Source organism: Fundulus heteroclitus, chromosome 1, assembly GCF_011125445.2.
Source record: "Fundulus heteroclitus isolate FHET01 chromosome 1, MU-UCD_Fhet_4.1, whole genome shotgun sequence".
Lineage (NCBI taxonomy): Eukaryota > Metazoa > Chordata > Actinopteri > Cyprinodontiformes > Fundulidae > Fundulus > Fundulus heteroclitus.
The window spans coordinates 37626789-37654708 of NC_046361.1; the positions used below are offsets into that span (position 1 = coordinate 37626789).

The 27920-nt window shown below is 43.2% G+C and overlaps 2 protein-coding genes across 4 annotated transcripts in view; both read left to right on the forward strand.

The window, feature by feature from the left end:
* LOC105915844 (nucleolar protein 4-like) overlaps positions 1-10993 on the forward strand; it is a 139753-nt gene extending 128760 nt beyond the window's left edge. Inside the window, exons 11-12 of one of the 3 annotated variants that reach the window (XR_004931829.1) lie at positions 4457-4757; positions 4793-10993. Coding sequence is in view for 2 of the 3 variants with exons in the window: in XM_036142378.1 (XP_035998271.1) it covers positions 4457-4707 (251 nt within the window). In the remaining variant the exon portion in view is untranslated. Of the gene's footprint in view, positions 1-4456 lie in introns of all 3 variants that reach the window. The other 2 variants (XM_036142378.1, XM_012850089.3) reach the window with 2 other exon arrangements.
* Positions 10994-13215: 2222 nt separating this feature from the next.
* Positions 13216-27920, forward strand: part of zgc:194282 (SH2 and PKc_like domain-containing protein) — a 29795-nt gene continuing 15090 nt past the window's right edge. The window contains exons 1-3 of the mRNA XM_012850090.3: positions 13216-14284; positions 20454-20575; positions 22197-22363. Of these exons, the coding sequence (XP_012705544.2) occupies positions 13911-14284; positions 20454-20575; positions 22197-22363 (663 nt within the window). The 5' untranslated portion in view covers positions 13216-13910. The remainder of the gene's footprint in view (positions 14285-20453; positions 20576-22196; positions 22364-27920) is intronic.

Genomic DNA, 27920 nt, shown 5'->3' on the forward strand with positions numbered 1-27920 from the left:
AAAGAAACAGCAGGCATGGGAATTATGGGGGGGGGGGGCACAGCATGCAAATTATGGGATTTCATGATTAAAAGTAGGTTTCACTCTGTTTTTCTGACATTTCCTGATGCGCTCGTACGTACGGTCCTCTGCCAACGCCTCTGTGTTTTAACCCGGTTCTCTGGGATGGAGAGTAAAACCAAGGGCTGGACGATAATTCAATAACACTATATATCGATTTATAGATGCACATCGATGATTAAAAAAAGGTCAATAAAAGTTTAATAGAGCAACAATATTCCTTCCTTTTGCATTCTAGCCATGTAGGTTAAATGTAGACAATAGACGTAGATGTAAACAATACTTCTCTTGCATTGTCTACATTTAAACTGTTTACTTTTAAAAATCACTGCTGCACCTCATACTGTAAAGTCAATTCTTCTGCAATTGTACAAGCTGTATGCAACGAAATTTCGTTCTGTACGCACTCTGTGCATATAAAATGACAAATAAAGTTGTCTAAGTCTAATATTAGTCGTTACATCCTGCCAACCAATCACAACGCAGACCCAGGAACCAAGCCCCGCCCCCTTCATAGAGTTCAGAGAGGACACCTTCTCTTTTCTTTTAAAAAAAACTTGCTAAGCTAAGCCACAGCATAACATGGACAGGGCTGCACTTACAATACATGCTTAGAATTTGTTGATAATTATCATTATTGATCAATATGATTCCTATTTTATCGATATGCTTCTTTTTCTATACCGTCCAGCCCTAGTAAACCTCCAACGTGAGGAACGCCTCATTTCTGCCTCACTCGGGTCTCGTCCTTCTCTGGCTCAGTGGCCTCGTTCTGATGTTGGAGGCAGAGACATCTTTATTAGCCTTGCTGTGTAAAAAGCTTCTCCCACACTTACATCCTCTGTGCGTGTGGTCGAACCGCGAGTCATTATCCCTCCGGCTTGTAGCCTCTTTGCAGACGGATCGATCCACTGAATCTTCAGAAGGTCCTGGGACCATTATGTGTGTAATAATTTTTCTCCTTCTCGCGGCACAACCACAGAGTTTAATGTGTTTTATCTGCATCTTCTGCCATGGAGCAGTATAAAGCTGTTAGAGAAATAGCTCCATCCGTCTGACCACTTTGCCAGCCGCTGCTGAGGAAAAGCATGATGCTGCCACCACCGTGTGCCACTGTGGGGGGGGGGAGTGATCTGCTCAGAAAGAGCTCTGTCCTCTGAGCAGATCACTTTCCTCCATGTCTGCTGCGGCTCCTGCAAGGGTTTTGCCAAACTACAGTCAGAAATTGTAACACAGCATTAGGGCTGGACGATATAGAAAAAAAAGCATATGGATAAAATAGAAATCATATTGATCGATATCGATAATTATCAACAAATTCATAACATATTTTAAGTGCAGCTCTGGACATTTCATGGTGTTGCCTACAGACATATTTTTTAGATAAAGACACAAACACTGAATTCAAACTCAACCCTTTATTCAACGACTTTTCACCAAAAACTGCAAACTGTGAACTCTCTGAAGGGGGCGGAGCTTCCTGGGTCTGCATTGTGATTGGTTGGGAGGATGTAACGACTGTAATATTAAATTACATGATAGGCTAGAATGCAAAAGGAAGGAAAACTTTTATTCTGCTGTTTCTCTATCATCGATATACGTCTGCCACATATACGATCGATATATATATATATATATATATATATATATATATATATATATATATATATATATATATATATATATATATATATATATTAGGGCTGGGCAAGTTAACGCGTTAATTTCGCGTTAATTCATTAGACTATTAACGGCGATATTTATTTTATCGCGCATTAACGCATGTTGCTCACATCATGCTTTCAGTCAGTGTCAGTCAGCAGGCGCGCTGACTGCAGCGCGCTGTCGCGGCAGCACTCTCCCACTCCCCCTCCCCTCTCGTACATGGCTCAGCGGCGCCAGCCAATCAGCACGCAGACTCAGCCTGGCCCGCTCACTCAGCTCTCACACAAACTTAATACACAAACAGCTGAGAGAGAACGCAGCAGCGAAAAAACATGAACAGAGGAAGTAGCACCGTTCGGCTTTATTTTAATACCGTAAATGAAATCAAGCTGTATGTTTTGTAAAAAGCCGGTTCATTTAAGTGGAAACACAACAAATTTATCTAAGCACGTGAAAAAACATGAAAACGTCGAGCCCCAGAAACGGAGAGAGGAGACGAAACTTCTCTCATTGCCCCGACAGACCCACAGACAGACGTCTCTGACTGAGGCGTTTCAGTCCCCCAGGGAACATCCAGGTAGATCAGTGGATGGATGGATGGATGGATGGATGGATGTTACTGGAGCCCACACATAACATGTAATTAAGACCTATATATTAAAAAGTGTTATTTAAGATAAGATAACATTAGCTAATCCTTTTTTATCCCACGACGGGGAAATTTATAGGATTAAAGCAACAGGCAGGTGCACACAACACAGACAAAATTACATAAGGATTGAAATATATAAGAGGTGGATTAGCGAAAAAACACTGAACATAACATTATTATTATTATTATTATTATTATTATTATTATTATTATTATTAAATTGTAATAATAAAATAAAAACCACAAAACCCAAAAGGTCAACAGTTTCATGATACATCAAGCTTAGGGACTGGCTAATATACAGCAGGTCAAAAAAGGCCATATTTTGGCTGCAGTGCTTGTTCTCTTATGAAGATCAACTAGTGCACTAAATTCAATAGATGGGTTGAAAATATCCAGTATAAAATAAGTGGTACAAATGTTACAACACTTTTGTTCATATGGCAGCAGAACATTAAAATAAAAGTGCTCTTTACACTACTTTTGAATTCATTCTTGGAGTTTGTAAATACAATGCGATTAATCGCGATTAATCGCGATTAATCAGGGCGATTAATCGCGATTAAATATTTTAATCGTTGCCCAGCCCTAATATATATATATATATATATATATATATATATATATATATATATATATATATATATATTGTTCAATTATTGTCCAGCCCTACGCAGTATGCCTGTGCAAATTCTCAGTTATCCGGGTCATCGTGACAGCAAACAGGCTTAAATCGGACCCTGAAGTGCGAGCCACCAGAATTGACACAGATCCCTGGAAAGGTGTTGAAACGTTTCCAGAAAGAACTAAACGAAAGTCCGATTGCCACCGATTTAACCCTGTTTGCTGTTACAGTCAGAGATTCTTACTTAAAGACCAGATTTGTGGAGGTAACTGCTGAAAGTTGTCCTGTCAACAGATTGTCCCACCTGAGCTGGTGGGACAGATCTCTGCAGCTCATCCAGGGTCATTACCGGCCCTTCGGCTGAAAACAGTCAGTGGAAGGAACGGAGCTCGTTAAAAGTAGGATAAATGTGGTTAAAATAAAATAAATAATAGTGTGAACACAAAGAACCCAACAGTCAGCTGGATTACTGACAGATGTTCACTGCAGGTGAGGGATGAAATGATCCTTTTGCTCCTCATCATCATCATGCTGATGAGGGAGAGTGTACTACTGCCACCTTGTGGTAGGAGCCACACATTGCAGCATGAAGCATCCAGCTGCCTGTATTTTCTGATGCAGCTGCTGTCTGTTCAGCCATAAGTTAAATTTTTTAAGCTTTTCTTGTGCACAAACCAGAAGGGAGCTCGTCTTTTTCCGACGCCTCAGAGAGGTGTTGAGGGTCTGCAGCTGTTTGATTTAGAAAAGGTCGTCTTGCAAAAACAGCTTCATGCTGCCGTCTGGTAGCAGCACAACGTCATGGCCAGCCAGAGACCACATCAAAAATAATTCATAATTTATGCATCAAAAGGGCTTTTAAAAGATACCAAAATCATGCTGTCTGATCGCCCAGCTGTAATTAAACCGTATGAGATGATGTGATGATGAACTGGAGAGTTATAGTCATTTATAAGTTCAATTCAATTAAATTTTATTTATATAGCGCCAATTCATGAAACATGTCTTCTCGAGGCTCAATTACAAGTCAGATTCAATCATATTTTACAGATTGGTCTAAAATGTCCTATATAAAGGGAATCAGTTGATTGCTTCAAAGTCTCTCCAAGCAGCATTCACTCCTCCTGAAAGAGCGTAGAGCCACAGTGGACAGTCGTCTGCATTGTTGATGGCTTTGCAGCAATCCCTCATACTGAGCATCCATGAAGCGACAGTGGAGAGGAAAACTCCCCTTTAATAGGGAGGAGAACCTCCAGCAGAACCAGAACCAGGCTCAGTATGAACGCTCATCTGCCTCGACCCACTGGGGCTTAGAGAAGACAGAGCAGAGACACAGAAAGCACAGAAGCTCACATTGACCCAGTAATCTGTTCTACATTAGATGGTAATAAATGTTGATCATACTTCAGCAGTTTGTGACCAAACTCGGTGTCTCTGTCTGCCCTCCACCTCCCCAGGTCCCACAGACCTCAGCATGAAGTCTCTCTCCTCCGCCAACATCAGCTCCTCCTCTTCCACCGCCACCACCAACAACAACCTCAGCGGGCGGGGCGGCGGAGGCGGGGGCGGAGGGGGCGGGGCTTCCGCGCAGCTCAGCCAACCGGAGATCACAGCCGTGCGTCAGCTGATCGCGGGTTACCGGGAGTCGGCGGCGTTCCTGCTTCGTTCGGCCGACGAGCTGGAAAACCTCATCCTGCAGCAGAACTGAGGCGGAGCGCGCACACACACACACACACACACACACACACACACACACACACACACACACACACACACACACACACACACACACACACATGTTATGCTTGTTCAGTGTCGGCTCGGCCTGTCATGAACTCCAGACCTCCTCTCGTCTTTCTTGTCCCACCTGCGATTCCGATTCGTCGTCCTCCGTCTGCCGTCTCTGCTGAAATGCGGCTGTGGACGGGAAATCTGGAACCTCATACGTATAAAAAGAGGAAAAAGAAAACCAGAAGAAGAAGAAGAATCTCCCCACAACGAACCAGTCCTGCTTGTGGGAACTAATTTGTGCAGGACAACGAGGAGCAGGTAGCTTGGACTCCGGAGGAGCTCGCTCCTCACAATCAGCTGTACAGAGGATGTGGAGCAGGAGGAACGACTGATGATCCTGAAAGAAAACGTCCAGATTTCAGTAGAAACGGGATTTCTTTTTATTTTCCAGGGATGTTGTTGAAGCTCTGATCATTAACTACTTAAACTAATATCTGATGAGTCCCAGATTGACTTTTTTTTTTTTTTTTAAATGAGCAGCTGCATTTGTTTGCTTCTTTAATTAATTAATTAATTTCTCAAAAGTCCGCACCAGGATTCCTGAAACCCCCAGAGAAAGTAAGGATGGATCCCGGTGAGAGAAACCTTTTGATTTGGGAGGAGAAAGGTTTATTTTTGGTGTCTGTTCTTTGAGCTTGCTTGTACATATTTCAGCACTTTTCTCTCTCCTCAAACCTCCCGGCTCACTGTTTTTACCCAGGGAGCAACTTGCTACTTACTTATGCATCCAAGACGCCATAGTTTTGAGCACCAGGAATTACCTCAGATCACACCTGCCGACTCTGCTCTACGTTCCCTCGCGTCCCCGACCGCAAGCTAGTTTACTCCGACCCCCCCCCCCACTCGCTGAACACTGAACTTTTGGTTCCTCTCTGCGGGTCCGTTGGCGTGCTGCTGTACATAACCGGTTTATCTTTGAAAACTTGAAGAACCCGAGCGAAAGCCGGCAGGAGTGTGCGTCTGTGCGAGATAGTTTAGTCCTTAAAGGGGAGAAAAGGTGTGTGTGTGTGTGTGTGTGTGTGTGTGTGTGTGTGTGTGTGTGTGTGTGTGCCGAGGGGACGGGGAGGAAGGGGTATTTCCTGAATCCTTTCTCCTCTCCTAACAAACACCTCAGCATCATCTGGTTAAATATACCTCCTCCTTCCCCTCCTCTCCACCTCCTTTTCGTGGACCTACACCTCCTCCTCTTGGTCTCGGGGCCCCGGCTTCGTGGGACAGAGGAGAGGGGCGCTCTCTCTCTCTCTCTCTCTTTCTGTGTTTTGTCTTTTTAAACTCTGAAACGGCCATTACTATTGTTAATGTTGTTGCTGTTATTATTATTATTATTCCTACTATGATAATTATATGAATTTCATGTCGCCGCTGCTATTGAGAAACCGGACCTTCTGCCACAGACCTGAAACCTCAGCCTGGCCCTGTGGAGACCACCGGGACTCTGTTTGCCCCCCCGGTCTCACCCTGACGGGCCGACTCCTTTTTGCTTCATAGGGCTTACTTCATGCTTTCATGCTGTGTTTGTGACTTTCTAACTGTGAATCTCTGTGTTTTTTTTTTGTTTTTTTTTGCCTTTACGTCTTATTGTTCCTGTATTTCTTCCTCCGGGGGAAGTTCTGCAGCCTAGATACAACTCTCTCCGTCAGAACCTCAGACACTCCAACCTGTTAATGCTTCAGATCGGCCTTGAAGGCCAAAAAAACGGGGCGTGGCTCATTGGTTCAGAACAGGGTCTGATGGGGGGCATAAAGTGACAACGGTTTGGTTTGCAAGGAGCTGGCACGTCTCAGAGAGAGCGTTAGAGGTCGCATGAAGACTAAACTAAACTACAAATTTGTCTAAACTGCAACGTCTGTGCAGCTTCTGGTCCTTCTGCACATGATGGCACCTCTTCTGCCCTCTTCTGCCCATTTCTACATGCCGGCTCCTCGGACGGGCGCTGAATCCCTGAGTTACCCATCGCCGGTCTGCGTGTGGACCAGGTCGTGCCTAATTTGGGCCGTTCCTCTGAAGCTATTTAAGGTTTGATTAAGCCACGGCGGGTCTTGTTGCTCTTCCAGGTAAAACATACAGCCGGTTTACTCCCGTTTCACGTCTCTGCAAAGATAAGCGCCACGCTTTATGGGCTCAGTTGTCGTTGACTGTCCGAAATAAGAGCTCCGTCTCAGAATGAAGGTATTTCCCAAAGTATAAACTTATTTGGATCAGTGGGTCGGACGGAAACTACCAGAGGAGCAGTTGTACCCTTAGCGTCCGTTAGCTTGACCTGAAGCTGGCTGGTGTCTAAGTCTGAAGTCAAAGCTGCTCGGCCTAAAAAAAACACTTTATAAGGCCTTTGGGGATAATATGTAACGTTAGCAACAAGTAGCTTTAGTTTGCTCGTGCAAAAAAACAGCTAAGTTAATGTTCTGCTGCATTTTTTTGAAGTTTGTTGACTTTAGCCGTGATGCATTCAGGTCGCGTTGTTAAATTTGGCTTTTTGGTTTAATGCCGCTGTGGTTATTCACTCATTCTGTTGCACAGTGAGCCCGACATCAGCGATCCGTCGTGTTAAACGGGAGGTTCCTAAGGTTGTGTGAGTAAAGCTTTTCCTGGAGAGAACACCCCCCCCCCCCTTTAAACCTGCTGGAGAAACTTGTTTTTTAGGCACGCAGTTGATAATCATAGAAAATGTTTGCCATATGCTTTCTTTCTTTCTTTGTTTGTTTGACAGGCAGCGGGTAGTGGCAGTCCTTAATTTAAGGCTCTTTTATGGGGAATTACAGATGATTATGTTCAGAAGAGGGGAGGATTGCTTTCAGTGCACTTATCTGTGAGTGGAAAACTTGAGGAAACTTTGCAAAAGTGAGATCAGGTTAGAAGGAGAGCGAAAGAAAGAAATGTGCTGTTAGTTCTGACATTCTGTGCTACAGAATATGGAAGAATCCACCAGGGCGTTTAAAACCGTGTAGCAGAAATCCTACATAACAGTTAATCATCCTGGTGTTTCAGTGGGATTTTTTATAAAAATTTTTTTTGAAAGTTGCTGCTTTGGTGGAGAATCTGGTTTGGCCACAGCCAAGGTGGAATAGTTGGGAAAAGTATTTTTACCGCTTTTTCCAACCTCTCCTTCTTCACACCGGATGAAGAAACCGCTACGTTGTGTGACGCATCCGAGCGCTGTTGGCTGGAAATCTGCACGGTGGAAGATGGCGCCCCACGATGCTACCACCGCGGGTTTTACAATCGCATTTCCACAACCTTGTCAAGCTCTGGTGTGAAGTAAAGGTCGTCTGAGCCAACCCGGTATGTAATCCTGCTGTCGGAGGTCAGCCGTCTCATCGAGAGCGTTGATAACGTGCTTAGAGAGCAACCGGCACGCCGTGGCACGATGTGGGTGTGTCTGCAGGGTAGGTTGAGCTTAGGGTACGATTCTGCTGTGAATCGACGCCCGCTGGGCTAGTTCTGCTGCAACCAGGCCCGCCACAGGGTGCCAAGCCCCAGCTCACGGTTACACTGCCACCGCCAACTCCACGCTCAACCAAAGGCCCTGATATGCTGCAGCCATGGCTAGAAAACCACCACAACTTTGCAGGAGGCTTTGGTGGCCTCTAATCTGTCCGGATTGGGTTCTAAAAGTTTACCTCGAAAGCTGATGCCCACAGCACTGCCCCCCCAACTCAAAAATTATCAAAAGGATTACAGAAAAAAAAAACACAAACTGTGTTAAATACAACAGAACAAGACATAGCAAAGGACAATCGATAGAAAGGTGGAGCCATAATCGACGCGTTTGAGCTCCAGAAGTCCAGCGGCAAACTCCCAACACAGTTCTATCGGACTTTTACTTTTTAATACAAGTCTTGTTGAAGGGTGGCGCAAAGCATTTTATTCCCCGTCCTCCGTCTTTATTCCCAGCATGGACCTGACCGGCATCATGTCCTCTGTCAAAGGGCAAACTGAACGCGTTTATTCTTTATTCCTGCACCAAAATGCATTAAAGTTTGAGTAGGTCAACCTTTCAAGGAGGCATTATCGGTATAAACTTTGTGCTTGTGCACGTCTATGACCCCCTAAGGAAGTGTATTTTATTTAGTTTACAGATTAGAGGGCAGCAGGGACACAGTAATGTCAGGTTTTTTTTGTTCCTGCTGATTCCTTGAGGCGATCTGGGATGAAAAGGAGCGACTGGACTTATCGAACACTGAAGAATCCAAGAGACGTTTAAAACTTCACAACATACTTAGATAACTTTAATAATCGTTTTGTCCTTTCTCTTTCGTGGTACAACTTCAGTCTAAAGCCAATAAAAGATTTAAGTATTTTTTTGAGGACCTACCTCAGGCCATTAAGGCTCTCTTGATGCTCCGTGAGGAGGATCCCGTTGTGCTCTGCATGAGAACGTGGAAAACCACTCAATCAACACCCGGCTTTTCCTGACTATTTTCAACCCACAGCCTCTCTACAGTCTGGACGCCCCTCCATTTACCAGCTTAGTCGTCCACTTTGACGATGCCTGGCCGGCTTTGTGCTCGGTCAAATACCTTCAGGACCTAAAATGCTTCATCGCATGAAACAAGTAGCCCAGTTCCTCCTTAATATTCACCTAAGGACAGCATCAAGAACCTGCAAAGGTCTTGCATCTGCTTTCTGGTTGATTTTATTATTATTATTATTATTATTATTATTATTATTATTATTATGTCTAAGTATGATCTTCATCCAGTGTGAAGTAGGTCTTAGGAGAAAATATTTAGTAACAAAACCTTGATCGCTAATGTCTTATATTATCACAAATGAAAAGCTTTTATCACTGAAGAAAATCCAACAGTCCGCATTTGTTTAGCTGGTTTGCTAACAAACACTTCCAAAGGAGGTATAAAAAAAACCCCTTTTGCTAGGAGGGAATGGTACGGAAGAATGAAGTGAAACCTGTCAGTCTACGCTCTCCTGTGAAAAATGAAAGCCGTGTTCAGTGTTTAGAAAACGCCTCACGCTGGGCCTTGATACAGAGCGTGATGCCGGTTGGCTCCTTTTTAGACGACGCTTTGCTTCAGACGTATTCCTCAACATACAAACGTATAGAAAAAGTCACAACAGCCTATTTTTTATGTGCTGTACTTACAGATGAGAACTGAAAAGGTCTTTCTTTCTTTCCCTCTTCGCCTGACTTTAAGCCCGCATTCCTGATTGTCTTGATTTCTTCTGCCAGGCCTTCTTGTGAAGCCAATGTGAAACCTGTATCTCCCTCATTTGACTCAGTGGAAGTGTGATGTTTACATGTACAGATTTCTGCAAATCTCCCTGGCTTGATTTTTAATTTAATTTAATTTAATTTAATTTTTTATTTGCTTCCTTCCCCCTCCTCCGTCCATCTGCCCATCCTTTACACCGAAGGGAAAGGTGACTTGGTTTAAAACGCCACAATCAGCATCTTGGCTGCGCACCTGCTAAACGTGCAGAGACGCCACCCAGCGGACGCTGATCTTATCTGGGGTTGAAATGTGTGTCGGTTTGTCTCCGAGGGCGGGTGGGCACAGAATCACAGCGGGGGGGCCGAAGAGATTCCCCCCCATGCTGGTGTAACCCAGTCCAGAGGAGAGAACGAATTCCTCAGCGAATGATAAGCCATTACAGACCCTGCGTGTCGGGTCTTTTAGTCTATTAGTATATTTAGCAGAACTTTAAAAAAAAAAAACCTCAACCTCAGGAAGACATTTTTTTGTAAAAACAAACCCCACTGAAGGCCCATTTCCCTGTCTCTTTGATACCATATAAATAATATCAAAACTTCTTTTTATATTTATTGTGTTTATTATATTTACCAGTGGATACCCTTTTTTTTCCCCTCCCAGTACCCGTGCTTGAATATTTGGATTCTCTAGACAAAAGCCTTGATATAAAACACATGAAGGGGGGAAAAAATAAAAATAAAAACTGGGTGTATTTGTTTTTTTGTTTTTCTCCTAACTGCCTTGGAGAGGTTCGTTTTGCCCAGAAACGAGAACATATCACTCTGGTCCATGATGACGAAAAAAAAAAGAAACAATGTTTTAAAAAAAAAAAAAGAGAAACTTTACTTTGTGTGATGTCATTGCTAAGGCTGAAATGTTCCTGGACTTGAAAGATTTGTGACCGTTTTAAGTTTGTTCATTTTGTTTTTGCTCCGTTTCCTCCTGAGCTGTACGTCACAAAGCTAAATATACTAATAAAACTGTGTGCTAATTATAGAACGGGCCTGTCTTGTTGGTTCCTTTCATGCAACAGTGGAGTATGTCATGCATTATTTCTCTGGGCTTCCTTATATAGTGCCTTGCAAAACTATTTAAAGCTCTCTGACTTTTTTTACATTTGTCACCCGCCTAAATATCTCCACATAATCTCACTACGTAATTAGCCTGAGCTAAACGCTAGCTGTTAGCAAACGGACATGACGTAGCTGCTGTCGTTCACATGTGCGAGTGTTTGTGTACGTTTGTTGTCATACGAACTGAAAGCAAAGGAACATAAAGAAACATCTACCCAGATGATGACTGAAAAACACAACTTATTTGGTGGAAACATTTACATTTAGCCGCCATGTGGCAGCTAGCCCTCTCAAATTTACTCACCAAAACGGAAAAATGACTCGTATTTGGTGTCTGGTTAGTGTTAATTTCGGACCCTGGTTACGATGCACAAACACTTTTGATTCAAATGTACCTTCATATATGTCGCTAAGAGCTTTTAACGTCAACCAAAAGTAGCCACGCTTAGGGAAACTGGATGGAGAACATCTGCGCTCATCAGTTTTCTGGTCTTGTTTCAGATTCTCTATTAGATTGAGGTCTGAACTTTGACTAGGCCATTCGAAAACACATTAAGTTTGAAACCAAATCATTACAATGTACATTGTAGACTTAGACTTTACTTTATTGATTCCTCTGGGATGACTCCCTCAGAAAAAATAGCATTTTCAGCATCTTAGAGTAAGGAAGCAAACACCAGCAACAACAATTTGCAAAGAAAATATAAAATTAAGATAAAGAAAATAGAGATGGGAAGTGTACTGTGTTATTGTGCACTGGATAAATGACCAGGTATGTAGTTAAATTATTGAACTGTAGTGGTGGATTAAGGCTATAGGCAGGTTTATTTATAAAGTAAATTCCGGAAACAAGATGATTCAAAGTGCCGCGATAATTTAAAGGATTAAATTATTGCAGAAGAAAAAGAGTCCAGGTGTGTATGTGGATAAATTATCACACAGTGAGCAGTAGCCTTGTTCCTCCTCCCCCTAAGTGAGAAAGGTATGCAGTTTCTGACTACAGAACATGCTTTAAATGTTTAAATGTGTGTGGAACAAAAATGTATTTTTATTATTATTATAGCCTACCTACTGAAGGAAATCTGTTTAGATTTTTAAAACTAAGAAAAACTATTCCTTTGTTTTTAGGTTTAAAACTATTTATTTAATTGGACATTAAATTTTTATAGAAAATGGCACAAAAAGCATGTAATTTGCAACCTAATGACAAACTACTTTATAATAAAGAATATTGTTGCCGTTCTTTATGGACATGCTCTGGAAAAACCTGTTTGACTGCTCGGAATGATGCTTTGGGGAACCCAAGAAACTCCGGTATGTTCTTGTTCCGGTTTGTTTAATCTGTGTAATCTTTTGCTAAAAGCTAAAGCTAGTTTAATCAGACATAGGCTGTGAATTAGAATTGTCTGCAGGATGAGGCATGGGATGGTTTTGTCTGTTTGCCGCCGCAAACCTTCTGATTGTCTCTCTGCTGCATTAGAATAAATGTTAAAGCTAAACTGAAGCTGAGTCATCCTTAGAGGGTGTTTCTAGTGGTAAGCTGCTTAGAACCGGGGGAGCAGCCATGATGTTAGTTTTACCGTAAGTAACCACATTAAAATATTTATAATCTCTAAAAGAGGATTCACCTTTAGGGATTAGGGTGCCACCGGTGCAGAGCTTGCTCAGAAATAGCAGCTGGCAGGTATGCACAGTGAGGCAAAGATATTTCAGTGCAAGAAAATTTGCAGGAAGAACCAGGATCAGACTTAAAAGATGAGTAAAGAAAAAAAGCATTTTTGGTCTATTTTGAACATCTGGAAAACAAGGTGACAGGAGGAGAAGAACGTGTTCTGCAGACAGGGAGCTGCCTCAAAGCTCTGCAATGATTACAGACCAGGAGAACTTGCAGATCTTTTAATTCTCCATAAACATAATGCATTTCTTGTTAAAAAAAAGTCCTGGAAACAAATTAAATGTTTCTAATTGACTTTCAGTGCCCTGTACTAATTAATCTGGACCTTCTTAAATAATCTAAAAACTGATCTGAATTTCCGGCTCCTGAGCTGCTTTTGTTTATTGTGGGCTTTTGTTATGCTAATTATTTGTTCACAAAGATAAAAAATCAATTCAAGTATTATTATTTTTCAGGACGCAGACCTACAGCAGTTTGCGTATAAATCTACTTTGTGTTTTCCTGATGTTAAACGGACATTTACACCCAGGGTGGAGCCTGGGATGCGTGATGCGCATTATTTGAAATGATCCTTAATTAAAACACGACACTCCTTTATTAGCTGAAGTAAAGTTTCCCGAGAAGAAAAGAATGAAGACAAACACGACGGTTCCCACCCCGCCCTGCCGTCATCCTCGGGATCCTGCGCAGGTGTGTGTCGGACAAACAGGACGTGGTGCGGAGCGCCGAACCCGAACCTCTTTACGCAGCGTCCCGCAGCCTCACCTTCAGCGTCTCCTCTGCGCTTCCACACCTGAGCAGCAGCGGCGCTCCCGCCTCCCTCTCCGGGCTCACATGGATTGATCTCCCGCCGGGAGCCATGCTTTGTCCCGCGGTTCGTTTGGCATCACGGTGTCGAGTCCTCGCAGGGAACCCGGCCGCCTTGGATGGAGGACGAGAGTCCAGTTTCCGCATTCCCGCAGCCGCCGTGCGCACTGCAGGCGCGGAGCGAAGATCCGCGATCTCAACAGAAAAGAAAACCGGTTCCTCCAGCTCAGCTGCCCATCCTGCGCTGCTCCTGCATTGTTATGTTTCCCGGCAGAGGCAGACAGAGAGGCTGCTGACGGTGTGTCCCCGGCCGGGTTCCGTGCTCCTCTAACGCCTGATCGCTCCCGCCTGCTCCGGGATGGAGAACTGCTGCCGCTCCTGCTGTCCCTGCCTGACCCGGCTCTGGAACTGGATCTGGCCCGGCGTCCGCTACCCGCCCGTCCCCAACCTCGTCATCGCCAACCCGGGAGCCCAGCAGGCCGAGATCCGCACCGTGTCGGGCGACATCCGCGTCCCGTCGCCCAAGCGGCGGCCGGTGCAGCTGTACGCGGCGCTCTACGACTTCCAGGCCCGGAGCGACGACGAGCTGACGGTGAAGGAGGGGGACAAGCTGTCGGTGATCGAGAAGCGGGGGGACTACGTGCTGGCCAAGAAGCTGACCGGCTCCCCGCAGTCCGGACTCATCCCGGCCAACTACGTGGCTCTGCTGCAGGACGAGTTCGCCAAACACAAGTGAGTCTTCCAGCTCCTTTGGATGACCGGGTTCCTGGTTTGGGTTTAATGTGTCCCCTCACCTGCTGGCGGAGTTAAAGCCCGCAGGCTGAAGGTGGAAGAAGCCTCCAGCCACCGCGGCAGGTGTGGCTGAGGACAGGAGAAACTCAGGGGACAGTGACCCAGCTTTGACCTTTGTGCTTCCAGAAAGCTGCCGGTGCGTCAAATGAGCCCCAAAGGGAAATAACGCGCAGGAGAAACCCCCCAAAAACTGCATTTAAAGGTTTAATGTTTCAGGAGTTTGGGTGGTTTCAGGCTTGAATTAGAGAGGCACCAATAAATCCAGCAACCCACAGAGATCAGAGAAGCCAAATTTACCTCCTTAATTCTACTGTGATTAAAAAATGTTGATAATTTTTAGCCCTGAATCATTAAATGCATCAAAAATAAGAATTTCTCTCAATTACAATGTACTTTTTCTATTTTAATTAAAATTATAAAAAACAATCAGACTTTATGGAGCACTTCTCATAGAACTGAATTCTTTTACAGAAGTTCCATCAGAAAACGATTATTATTATTATTATTATTATTATCAGCAAACACTATATATTGCACACTTGGATTAATTAAGCGGCTACAAGAAATGTCAGAACAAAAAGTTGAACTGAGCAAAAAAAATCAGATGTGAAAAAACACCAGAAACAGAAATAAATGATACTAAATATTTGGGGGTTTAATAAAAAATAAAAATAGATTTAATTTATGATGGAATCTAAAATACAAGATGTAAGATCAACTTTCTTGAAATTTTTAAATGGCATAAAATCAAATAAGGGCTGCACAGTGGGACAGTTGGCAGCACTGCTGCCTTGCAGCAAGAAGGTCCACGGTTCAAATCCCAGTTTTTGCTCTTTCTGCACGTTCTCCCTGAGCGTGCTCTCTGGCTTCCAGCTCCAAATTGCTGAAATTCAACACCAGTGGTTCTCAGGGATGATTGGCGTCTCACCAGGAGCTTTAGTCTTTACTTTAGGTACCAACGCCTCAGAGGGGCGTGCAGGTATCAGGCAGAAGGTTTGCATTGCATGCATTGCTGCTGCAGTGGGGTCACTTCTCTAATTCTTCTTCCGTCTTGTGTGTCGGTGCCTTCGCTCTCACCCGTGGTCCTCAGGTCCAGCTGTCCTGCCTGTTTTAGGTGTTTCCCTGCGGAAACGTAAATGAACGGGTCGTTCTCAGGGGTCTGCAGCGGCATGCTGGACCAGAGACGCATCTAAGCCATGAAGGGTGCCAAGGCTGAGACCTACAGTGCCGGAGGTTTTACTCTGAATCTGTCCAAATCAGCAGATCAGACCCCCAGAAATTAATCAAGTCTGGTTTAAAACGTGGAGTCTTAGGCTTTGCCTGCAGGAAGGCTTTCTGTGTCTTCCTACAGACACACACACACACACACACACACACACACACACACACACTGATTATCTCAGCTTAGCAACAGAAAAGCTCCACTGAAATTATTACTTTTGGGAATCTTGGCCTCCGGAGGCTCGATTCGAAGCGTCTCTGTGTCGTCTGCCTCTTTAACTAAGACCTCCGGCTTTCAGAACCAGTAGTCCCAGTATCAGCAGACTCACTGCTGTTAGCAAAACAAGCTGATAAGGATTCATTTCTCTGGACGGACGTCATGCAAAGTTTGTTGCTGAAACCTTGTCGTTAAAGGGAAGTTTTCCTCTCCACTGTCGCTTCATGCATGCTCAGTATGAGGGATTGCTGCAAAGCCATCAACAATGCAGACGACTGTCCACTGTGGCTCTACGCTCTTTCAGGAGGAGTGAATGCTGCTTGGAGAGACTTGATGCAACCTGCTGGGTTTCCTTAGAGAGGAAACTTTCTTACCAACCTGGAGGATTTGATTGAATTTGACTTTGTAAAGAGCCTTGATGTGACACGTATCATGAATTGGCGCTATATAAATAAAATTGAAGTGAATTCAGGAGGTGTAATCTGTGCAGCAGCCATGTTGGCTCAGAGGTCAGCGTTCAGGGCACAAACAGCAGCCGTCTTCTTTTGTAAAACATTCAACCTTTTTCGCTTTACCAGGATGCAGACGGCAACCTCTGTGGTTGAACAGAGGTTGCCCCCCGCTAGTTGCCATGAGGCTCCTTCCGATCGGCCGTCCATGTCTGCAGCAATCAGAGCGGGAGTGATTTTCTCCTGGGAGTATCTAAGCGTCTCATTTATTTCCGCAGCCTCAGGATACTGTTAGTGCACTCCTTGGTTTTGAGATATTGTCGCTACGAGTCAGAGTTGATCCAGGGCTTCCTTGGTCTGCAGTGTCCAGAGCGCAGTAACTTGTTTACTGTTGAGACCAGCTGTTTACATGTGACGTATTAAAACACAGAAACCCATTTTATTCACGGTTGAACATAAATACAGGGTAAACTCTTCCTGTTTTTAGCTCAGCGCTCATCACTGAACCCGAGGATGAACCGGGACGATATCTGGGCAGATTTCTTTGGAGTTTCTACTTTTACAAAGCCATTACATCATCTGGACTTTCCTAGACTGTTTTAACGAGGTAGAATCAGAATATTTAACTATGTGGGTCAGGTTGAAAGTAAAATATTTATTTTATCTATTCGTCAAAATTGGCTAAATAGATTTATTGTAATTTTTATGCCTGCTTAACAATAAGCTAAACTTGCAGCATTTTATTAAAACAAACAAATTAGTTGGATTCTTTGTGGAAAAATTGAGATTATAATCCACATGTTGAATTTCTAGGTTGATTGATGCTCAGCAACACGAGCAGGAATGATTTTTGAGTAAAAGTTAAATGTTTGTGGTCCTGTATTAATGTAAAAAAAAAAGTATGACTCCCATGAAAAAGATTTAAAGTTATCAGGGAAAATCTTGCCTTTAAGAAATGTCAAAGTGTCCATCAGCATGAAGCGCTTTCTCTGGAGGGCCTTTATTCGTTGTGCTGATCCGTTCTGAGCAGAAACAGGAAAGGTTTAGTCGGATTTAATGGCAGATAGTGAGATCAGATGGTTATTCATGTTTTATATCAGTATTCTCCTAGATTTCCTTTTTTTTCTGGTGACTGTTTGTCTTGTTTGGACCAAGCTTTGACTTTTCCCTCTATTAGATAATTTCCAGATTGGATGTCATTTGTTTGACATTCACATCCTCTGGCTGAAGTTGTCGTGTCCGGAGAGGTTAGACAAAGATTAAACAGATCTTATTGCTCAAAGGCATCAGTCAGGGGAGGGGTACTAAACCCTCCACAGGGTTTGAACACACTCCGTGGTCTGGCTGAAATCTTTTGGGTTTTCTAGAAGCTGCGTTTGACACAAAATCAACACAAAATCACCAGAAAGCGCTCCATGTGAAACACGTTACGCTTTATGGCTACTTTCCACTCGTCTGTCATCAACACCCGCCTGTCTGTGCAGGGTTGCTGGTTCCCATCTCCAGCGGGGTTTACCCTGCACAGGTGCCAGGACACACTCCTGCCTAAGGCCAATTTAGAGGCCAGTTGACCTGATTGTCACTGACTCCAGTCACTGACTTCTGGCTGCAAGGCAGCAGGGCAACCCGCTACCCACCGTGGAGCCTCTGACGACTTTCCTTCACATGAAATAGTCTTGTTTTTTTTGTTTTGTTTTTTTTCCTCATGGCTGAATAAATTCAATTAATTACAGTTTTAAAGTAAAAGCTCTTTGCTTCTAAGCTGGAGACGCAAATTTAACACTTGAGCATCACAGAGAGACCACGTCTACATCTAAAACTGCGAAACACCGACTTTAAAAGCAAGAAAATAAAAGTTTTGTAGTGGTCTAGACTAAAATCCGTCCGTGCCGTCACCTGATAGGGTAAAATTTAAAGAACTCTGGTAACGCGGAGAGGTCAGATCCAGATGTGGGAAAGCTGCTGAACGCTCAGCCAAGAACGACGAGCGCTGAAACTCAATCAAAAAGTGTTTTAAAAATGAATAATTTAAGGGTGGTGACACTTTAAATGATTTATAAAAGTCTGGTACACGTCTTAGACGGACAGTTTTGATGAAGTTGGTTCCATTAGGAAGCGTTTAATGTGTATCTGCCGCCCACCGGATCAGTCTGGTGTCTTTATGGCGTAATTTTAGGGTCGGTGTTCACGGTGGAGCGCGACCCGTTTGTAGCTGGGAGCATAATCGCTACAACCGCCCTGCAGCTGCAGCTCCTCCATTATTTATCCAGCCTGCATGGAGTCATCATGTTTCAGCAGAACTCTGTTGTTAAGGTCGACTAATAGTTTCACTGCGTACCAACACACACACACACACACACACAGACACACACACACACAGCTGGGACAGCAAACACAACCCTGCTGTGGGAAACACACAATGTCACATCAGACGCTGGGAGCATTTTCATGAGAGAAGAATCACAGAGAAAAGCTCTCCATGAAAACGAGTTGCTGTTAAGTCGAGACGGGTCGCATGAGGAGGTTTTAGTCCTCTTAAAAAAAAAAACATCAACTCATATCCTAAATATTTTAGCGTTTAAAGCCCCTTTTAGTTGTTTTATTCTCTCTAAAGGAAAGCCAGCAGGTTGCATCAAGTCTCTCCAAGCAGCATTCACTCCTCCTGAAAGAGCGTAGAGCCACAGTGGACAGTCGTCTGCATTGTTGATGGCTTTGCAGCAATCCCTCATACTGAGCATGCATGAAGCGACAGTGGAGAGGAAAACTCCCCTTTAACAGGGAGGAGAACCTCCAGCAGAACCAGAACCAGGCTCAGTGTGAACGCTCATCTGCCTCCACCCACTGGGGCTTAGAGAAGACAGAGCAGAGACACACACTGCAAAAACTTAACTAAAAATAAGTACAATTTTCTTAAAATTAGTGTATCTGTCCTTGATTTGAGCAGGTAAATAAGATGATCTGCCAATGGAATAAGATTTTAGCTCTTAAAATAGGAACAACTCATCTCCATCGTCTAATTTCAAGTGCAGGATGTCTAATTATCTTATTTTAGGTGTCAAAATACTCATTCCATTGGCAGATAATATCATTTACCTGCTCAAATCAAGGACAAAAACCCAAATTTTAAGAACATTTTGCTTATTTTAAGGTCTGTTTTTGCAGTGCAGAAAGCACACAGAGGCACTGATCCAGGAGTACTTTCTATGTTAGAGAAAAGTAATAAAGTTAATGGTTCCTCTTGGTGCTTCAGTGGCTTTGTCAAGGAAAGAAACAGCTAAGCAGATAAACTGTTCCAGTTTTCAGGTCTAGAGGATGAAGGGGACTCCCTCCAGAGCAGAGATGTTCCTCCTGCTTCCAGCTAAAGGTTCTCGGGTCACCTGTGGTGGGGATTCAGGTGATCCTGTGTCTGCAGGTCTTACCTGTAGTGGACACGGTCTTTCTGCACACATGCAGTCTGCTCGGTGTTGAGGTAGTCTTGTGTTGTAAGCGTAAAATCAGCGATGGTGTAAATCCTTGCATCAGGAGAGAAACGAGAGTCGTGTGACTTAATCTGGTGCCGGCATGGTTGGTGGCTGCAGATCATTGCAATGTTCACTATTCTGCTGTTCTCCCTGGGTGCAAAACTACTGCAACAAAATCATTTTAGGTCAATAAAACATGCTTTCAGGGTGTGGAGCATTATATGCTTGTTTCAGTCAAAGGGTTAATCAGCCGCGTGGCTTTGAATGTTTTTAACGTTTTGAATGATTGTTTTATCGTTTTGAAGATAAAGATTTCTATATTTATCATGTACGGCTTCCCGGCGTCGGTTTTTCAAAGTGATCTAACGAGCATTTTATCTGAGATCTGCGACTCTGTGCTGGTGACATGTTGTTAGTTTCTGTGAAACCCGAGCGCCACAGGGAGCGGACCCACCCACCCGGATAACTCCGGGTAAATACAGGCCGGTTTCTGAAATCTGATCAAGCAGGCTGGACTCGGACGGACCGTACCGCTGCGGCCTTCTGGAGGAGACGCACCATGCCGTGCGCAAAATTCAGCAGAACTCAGAGAGCTTTAAAAAAAAAGTTGTTGTTTTGCAACGGGCTTGAAGAGCGACTAAAAAACACGTTTCAGTTTCCTGTCTCGTTAGGCCGACATCTCTATCCTCCTCTTGTCTGTGTTCTCCATCTTCATCCCTCCTGCTCCATGTTGACTGATGGTCCGTCTCCTCCCCATCTAGGTGGTACTATGGGAACATAAACCGCGTGAAAGCCGAGAAGCTGCTGCTCGGTTCCCAAAACAAAGATGGCGCCTTCCTGGTCCGCATCAGTGAGAGTCACAGCGACGAGTACACGGTCTCCGGTAAGTGGCTCCAGCATGCCTGACTTCTCGGCAGGAATTGTTGAGTGAATGCACATTTAATTCCTTCATGTCTTCGGCCAAAGGGGAGGAATTATTTACCAGAGTTCCTCTTCTTACGGCATGAATTCGGTTCAGTTTATTCATAAAGCGCCAACTCAGTGCACACCAGTCAGTCATCCACACAGATCGGTTAAAAGGAAGCCAGCAGATCGGATCGAGTCGTGATCCTTTTTCGCCATGTGTCACTGAGCGCCGTCCCCCTTAATAACAGCTTCTACTTGTAGGTTTTTACTATTAAAAAAAGGACAAGAAAACTGCAGCGTTCCTCTTATGCCGTTTGTTCTTGACGATTTTGGGGGGGGGGGGGCGCCTGTCGGAAACTCTCTGGAGACGCCCCTGGTTGAAGGCGTTCGGATGCTTCCTGTCCTTTCACATGAATGCAGAGGCGTCAAAAGTGTTCACATCTGTTACTCTAGTAGACGTATATTTACTGGGCTTTAAAAATCCTTCTGTAAAAATAGAAGTATCAACTCAAGCCTTTTACTCAAGTAAAAGTATAAAAGTACCGGATATACACTGCAAAAACAGAACTAAAAATAAGTAATCTTTTCTTGAAATGAGTGTATTTGTACTTTATTTGAGCAGGTAAATAAGATCATTTGCCAATGGAATAAGATTTTTGCACTTAAAATAGGAACAACTCATCTTCATCAACTTATTTCAAGTGCATTATATCTAATTATCTTATTTTAGGGGTAAAAATACTCTGTTCATTGACAGATAATCTTATTTACCTGCTCAAATCAGGGACAAATGCACTAAATTCAAGAAAATGTTACTTACTTTTAGTTCTGTTTTTGCAGTGTAAAACTAAAAGTTGAAGTATCTGTACTTGTTACTTGACGCCTCCGTATGAATGCATCAGTTTGAACATTTGGAGTTTTTTTTCTTTCGGCATGAACGGCTCCTCTGGTTCCCCCTCTCTCATCCTCTCCTGTTTTAGCCTCTGCAGCGTTTCCATGAAACGCGTCGGTTCTGGTCTCTAAATAATTCATTATCAGGCCAATCAGTCCAGGGAGCGTTATTCCAGTCTGGATGTTTGTCGTTCTAACTTCAGGCATTCACGTTTTTCTCTTGGAGACTGAAGATTTTCATCCCTGCACATCCGCTTCGAAGGTTGACCTGTCCTCCTATCGGACAGGAACTGAGTTTTCTATCCGCCGCAGGTCCCGTAATGACCTGTTAGGGGTTTCTGCAGACTTGCTTTAGCATCTTGCGGACTGCTTTCAGGACGGAGAGGCTTGAGCATGCCAGCGGTTGGTTTGAATGTCCTCCACGGTTTTCCCTTCAGTAGAGTGGCTGATTTTAAATTATTTGGTGATATAAAAGAAATATATATATATATATAATCCAGTTCTGCTGTCCGCTTTTCTGAAATGGCCTTTTTTTTATGATAAAAAACGGACAGAAAATGTGTGAAGGTCAGCTTTTATTACTTGAATTCATGGGTATTCCTAAACATTGGCAGCTGTTGATCCACACTGAAGATGTTTAGAGACACCGATGCATAAAAGTGTCTGATTTTCACACATTCTCACCAACTGTTGCTGCTGTTCTGCAGCGCGAAGCGAGGGGAAGGTCTGCCACTTCAGGGTCCAGCGCTCGGTGATCGGAGCGTACTTCGTCTCGGATAAGATCTCCTTCGCCACGCTGGGGGAGCTGATCTCCTACTACCAGAAGAACCCGCGCAGCCTGGGGCTGAACCTGGTGGAGCCATGTGCCCAGCAGGTAAGGCGCTATGAGATCTGCTTTTATCCTCTTTTTACCAAACTGTAAATCTTCTCACTGCTGACGGGGTGAACAAAGACCAGAAAAACAGACCTATGCTTATTAACGGTTTGGGTTTTATCCGTGCTATTTATTTAATTTTATTTCATAGTGCTTGTTTAGTCTGTTATTTTATTTTTGGTAGGTTGATTTTATTTATTTGTATATGTTTTCATTATTTTTACTTTGATTTGTTTACTTTTTTGTATTTATTTTTTTCTCATGTTTATCATATAAAAGTGTATTTTTTTAAAACTTTAAAGGATTGTTTTATTTTTAATTTTATATTTATTTATCTAATTAGGTTTATGTTAGTAACCTTTTCTTCAAATTGAATTTTTGTTTTGTTTTAAATGTACTTATTTTTAGGTATTTTAATATAGTTGCATTTGAAATATTGTGTAAATGCAGCATTTTTAGGAGAAAAACGATCACGGTAAAATTCATATTTGAGGAAGAAGAACTGGATCTACATTCTGATAAACTTTTGTGCACAAAACATTGTTCACATCATTTCTATTTAGAAACTGTTTTGCCGTTTGGATGCGTTCCCTCTTCCAACAACAGATCCTGATCAGATCTGTTGAATAAAGATTTATTCACGTGACTTATGTTAAATACTACATAATAATTAGATGTAATTCTTAATACTATAGCTAAAGACAACCCAGTTTAGACCATTTATCGATATATGCACTGCGATGAAAGGGCCGGAGACACGGAGGTTGTATTCTGGGATAATAATGTGCGCTTGCGAGAAAATCTCAGTGTGCCTGTGGATCTGCGTCGCCGGCCACAGATCTGCAGCATCACACAGTCAGAACATCTAAAGTCCACGAGGTCCGATCTTCTGGAAACATGCTGGAACAGAAATTCGCCCGTTTTTGTTCTTAATTCCTGAGAAAGATCTCCAACCGGCTCCGTCACCTGTTTGTCTTGGTGGATGTCCGTCAGGGATGTGCAGAAACTAAGTGAAACCACACTGGCTCACGTAGAGGGAAAGTTGTCACTTAGTTTTCAAAGCCAGGAGGAAAAACATCAGCAATGACCTTCGAGAAGAGGCTGTGCAACCAGGGAAGGTGTCTAAGCTTGCTGACACCCGTCATTCTGAACAAAGATCATTTACAAGCAGAAACATCCTCCAGTCTCCCCATCAGTAGACCTCAAAGCTAATTCAGCCCAATACCAGAGTGCTTAGTGACGAAAAACAACCCAACAGCTCCACCTCAGACCCTACAGGCCCCAGTTAGCACCTTAAAGTTCATTACAGGCGGAGGAAGGTGGGAAACGAAGAATATGGCATCAGGACCAAGACTTCCAGGACAGTGTCCACCACTGGCAGGCACGGCGGTGGAGGAGTCATGGTGCGGCATTGCTTTACAGCCACACAACCTGGACGCCTTTCCCACCGAGTCACCCCAGAACCCGATTCTGGTGTCGAGTGTAAGGCAGGCGGGTCCGACAGGCCCGGACCGGAACCTTCAGAGAGCTGAGCGGAAAGCAGCTGATGAAGCAGAGCAAAATCCCTCCACCGATGAAGGAGGCAACTCTTAAGGGAGGTGCTGTGAGCTGAATCATGGGGTGCATTTAGTTTCCTACCAACCACATTTGTTTGTTTTTGTCTTAGTTTCTGTTTAGGAAACCTCACGTTGGACTCTGACGTGTTTTTAAAGCTTGAGGCTGGATCTGAACTAGGGCTGAACGATTTTGGAAAATAATCTAATTGCGATTTTTTTATCTTAATATTGCGATTTAATGCAATTCCCCCCCCCCCCCCCCCCCAGTTTAATTTATCATGTCTTTTTAAACATATACAAAACAACAAATAAATTTGTTTCCTCTCTGTGCAGATTAGTTACTAAAAGACCCACAGCATCCAAACTCGGAGCAGAAATGATTGCGTTCTGCGTTTGGTTGAAAATATATTTCAACCAAAATTGCAATTTTGACTTTTTTCTGCATTAACCACAAGCAACAATTGTTGTCTGTTCAAATGGCCTCTAGATAAAGATGTTTGGAAACAAGGACTATTTAAAACAATAACTTTTAATGTTTTTATAAATCAGAATATTGTTCAAGAGAACAGCTTTTAGTTGATTTGGACATCAATCCTTGTTGAACATAAAGTGCAACCAACAAACAAGTCTATGTATTAAACTGACTGACCAGAACTTAATGCTATGTATGATTATATAAACTCTAAAAAAAAAAAAGTAAAAAAGTTAGATTATCTCACTGCTTCAACTGTCTTCCCTTCCATTTGGAGGCAAAACCTCTTCAAACATTTTACTGACACCTAAAGGATGCGTCTAATTCCCTAATTGTTACATAGCCAAAAATTGCAGACCTCTGCGATTTGGAAATTGGGTTTTTTTAAATTGCGATTACATTGAAAATACGATTAATTGTTCAGCCCTAATCTGAACGCATCATTGAACGGGATAAAACAAGCGTGGCAGTTTGAGTCGCAACGTTAAGATGCCGTAATCACTCTATTTCTGCACTGCAGCTATTTTTAACCCCCCCAGCAAGCTGCTTTCTGTATTCATGGCTCATCAGTTCCAGCCCAGCGGGAACCAGGCGGCGTTGCTTAATATCTGCCGGCTTCTTGCTCAGCAGGATGAGAAGGCTCAGACCCATCACCTGCCCGGCGGTCGGACGTGGAGGCGATGAAAAGCGGGGTGGATGAATAGAAATGTGTTGGAGTCAGCATGTCGTTCAGTCGGTGATTCCTCCCTCTTTCTCTCTTCCCTTCCAGCGGAAGCTGTGAGGCTGAGGCCGCCGACACCCAACCAGAAACGCCTTTACGCACGTAGACGCATTAAATGCAAACATGACGGATACAGACGGCCTGAATGCACCCACAGCGCACTCTCCAAAGTGGAAAACACGTTTTTTTTTTTTATTTTATTTGGGTCCCATGTGAGGTGGAGCAGAACAGGACAGCTCCAGCCCTCCTTCACCGCATGCTTGGCTCCATGCGCTGCCTGTGTGTGTGCGCCGAGCCGGTTTGGCCACTTCTTTTAAAAAAACACCTGGGAATGTTGACACACGACGCATGTTGGCAATACCGTCAGCACCCACATCGCTCCTGGGTTAGGAAACTCGAACAAAAGCAGAACCTTTCAAATGATCGACAGTCACAGACTTTAATGCAGCAAAGCTCAAACGATAATGCGTAGGAAGACGGATAATGAAACTTGTCCTGATTTACGTCGGTTAGGATCACCAAAATAACGTTTGCCAGACCCAGAGTGAGACATTTTATCAAGATTGTTTCACCTTTAAGCCATTGGGAAACGCCCAGACCAGGGCCCTGCAACGTTTACAGTCTAAAGAGCCATTTTGCCTACAGTCCGCTTGAATTAAACTCGTTCAGAGTGGCAAATGTTGCCTGGCCTTTAGAAAAAAGACAAGTTATAATTTTTGATAGAGATCTACAGTAGGAAATATGTTGTCATTGTTAAAGAAACGCCTTTTATGTCTATTTTGAGGTTTTAAAAAAAGAGGATGGACGGGATGTTGATATTTGTGGATAATGATGTAAAAATAAATCACAGTTAATCGTGAAAAAATATTGCTTTAAAATTAAATATTACTGGCACTTTTAGCATTATTCTGTTGTGAAAATTAAAAGCAAGTAGTCCAAGAAAAAACTGCTAAAATCTGTATTTATCATTATTACATTTAAATACCATAAGAAAAATATAATTTGTAGCCAGAGTTATTAAGAGCCACTTGTGGCTCTAGAGCTACAGGTTTCAGACCCCTGGCCCTGACGATAATGGCCATGATAACGCTGTCACGGTTATGAAGACTTCTAAATAATGTGTTTAAAATTCACGACATCGGAATTAAACGGAGGCCCATCTTCATGTATTTAGTGTGACGTCATGGAAAAATCCAAAAGAAATCAGGATTATGAACCTGTAGTGTGGTCCGACGTTTGCTGCAGTTCATCGGCTCAAACAGCTTTACCCAAATACAACCCGCATGGAGACGTCCAGCCTCCGCCACGTTCAAGATATTAACGTTGACGTTAGCAAAATACCTTCTGTAGGTGGTGGCTGGAGCTGGTTGAGAGCCTCATATCCCTCTGAATGAGTCCTGGACATGAGCTGAAAGGCCGCTCAGGGAAGAAGAAGCCATTACTCCAAAAGCACCACAATAATACGGTTCGTAGAGGCACTGATGTAGAAGGAGCTGAATGTTTAGAGGCGTGTCCGGTGTTGTTGTTTTTCTGCTCTGGTAGCTTCCTTTAAACCGTCTCAGCTGTTTATCATCTGTGCAAAAGGCGACTTTCCCGAACCCAAGCATCCATCTGCATAAAAACCTCGACAACATCTCAACGTCAGCCGAGAAGGTAGTTTGTTTTGGCCCCAAGCGTAACGCAGAATTCTCCGCGCCGTGCCCCAAAATCTGAGTTTGGGAGCGGCCAGAGGTGATCAGCGCTGGAGAAGGTGCGTGGGAACCAGGCGGCCCACAAACCCGACCCAGTAGCTCTGGTTCTGACGCACGGAACGGGCCAGAATCCCTGCAAACTTGTCCGAAACAAGTCCGACTGTTTAAAATCTAGTCCTACCGATTAGCAATAAAAAGCAATCCCAGCTGACCTAAAACAGGAAAAGTTTAGCCAGATTTAACAACGTTTTTATCGAGCGGATGTAATTTATCTGGATTCAGCTTCAGATGCTGCGCAGGTTTGTGCCTTATTCACATTAACAGCACCTGCAAACGTTTTATTTTATTTCAGGGCCTGTTCTGTTTCATTTAAAAAAAATCATGTTATTTTATCAAACATTTTTTATTGTATTTATTTATATTTTAATGATTTGCTTTGATTGTTCTGTTGAAATGCATGTTGTCTAAGACTGAAAAGTGAAGCTTGTTGTGATATTTATCCCACTTCACTTCTTTTCTACTCGCTAAAAGTGCCAAAATGTTGTTTTTATCCATTTAATTCTCATTTATTGTTTTTGTTTGTTTTCTGCACTTTGTTTTTCTTTTTTTTCTTTTTGTCACTTTTGAATATTTTCAGATCCTGAAACAAATTTTAGTTTCACACAAAGATAACCTGAGAAAAAGCAGTTTTCAAATTAATTTATTTATTCTCTGGGAGACGACTAGACAAGAAGGAGGAGGAGGAAAATACTTCTTCACAGCACTGTAAATCTTTTAAAAAAAGAAGAAGAAATGACCACATAATCAAATCTTTTCCATGATCTAAAATGCTGCTTTTCTGCAGCTTAATTGGACTTTTCAGCAATCTAATGAAAGAAGATTTCTGAATTAAAAATAAAGACTTTTATATAAATATTTTTCAGGTTTAGAGCATTAAACAGGTCGCTGAACCCAGTTTAGTGACTTGGTTGTAGCCAACATGCAGACAGGGAAAGAAAGGACACCTTTCACACCTTTCTTGGGCCACACCTGAGCGGATCTCTGTCATGCGGTTGTGTAACTTGATTTCCTGATATTCCACGCTGAGCTCTTCTTGTGCTTGGCGTGTTTATTGCCC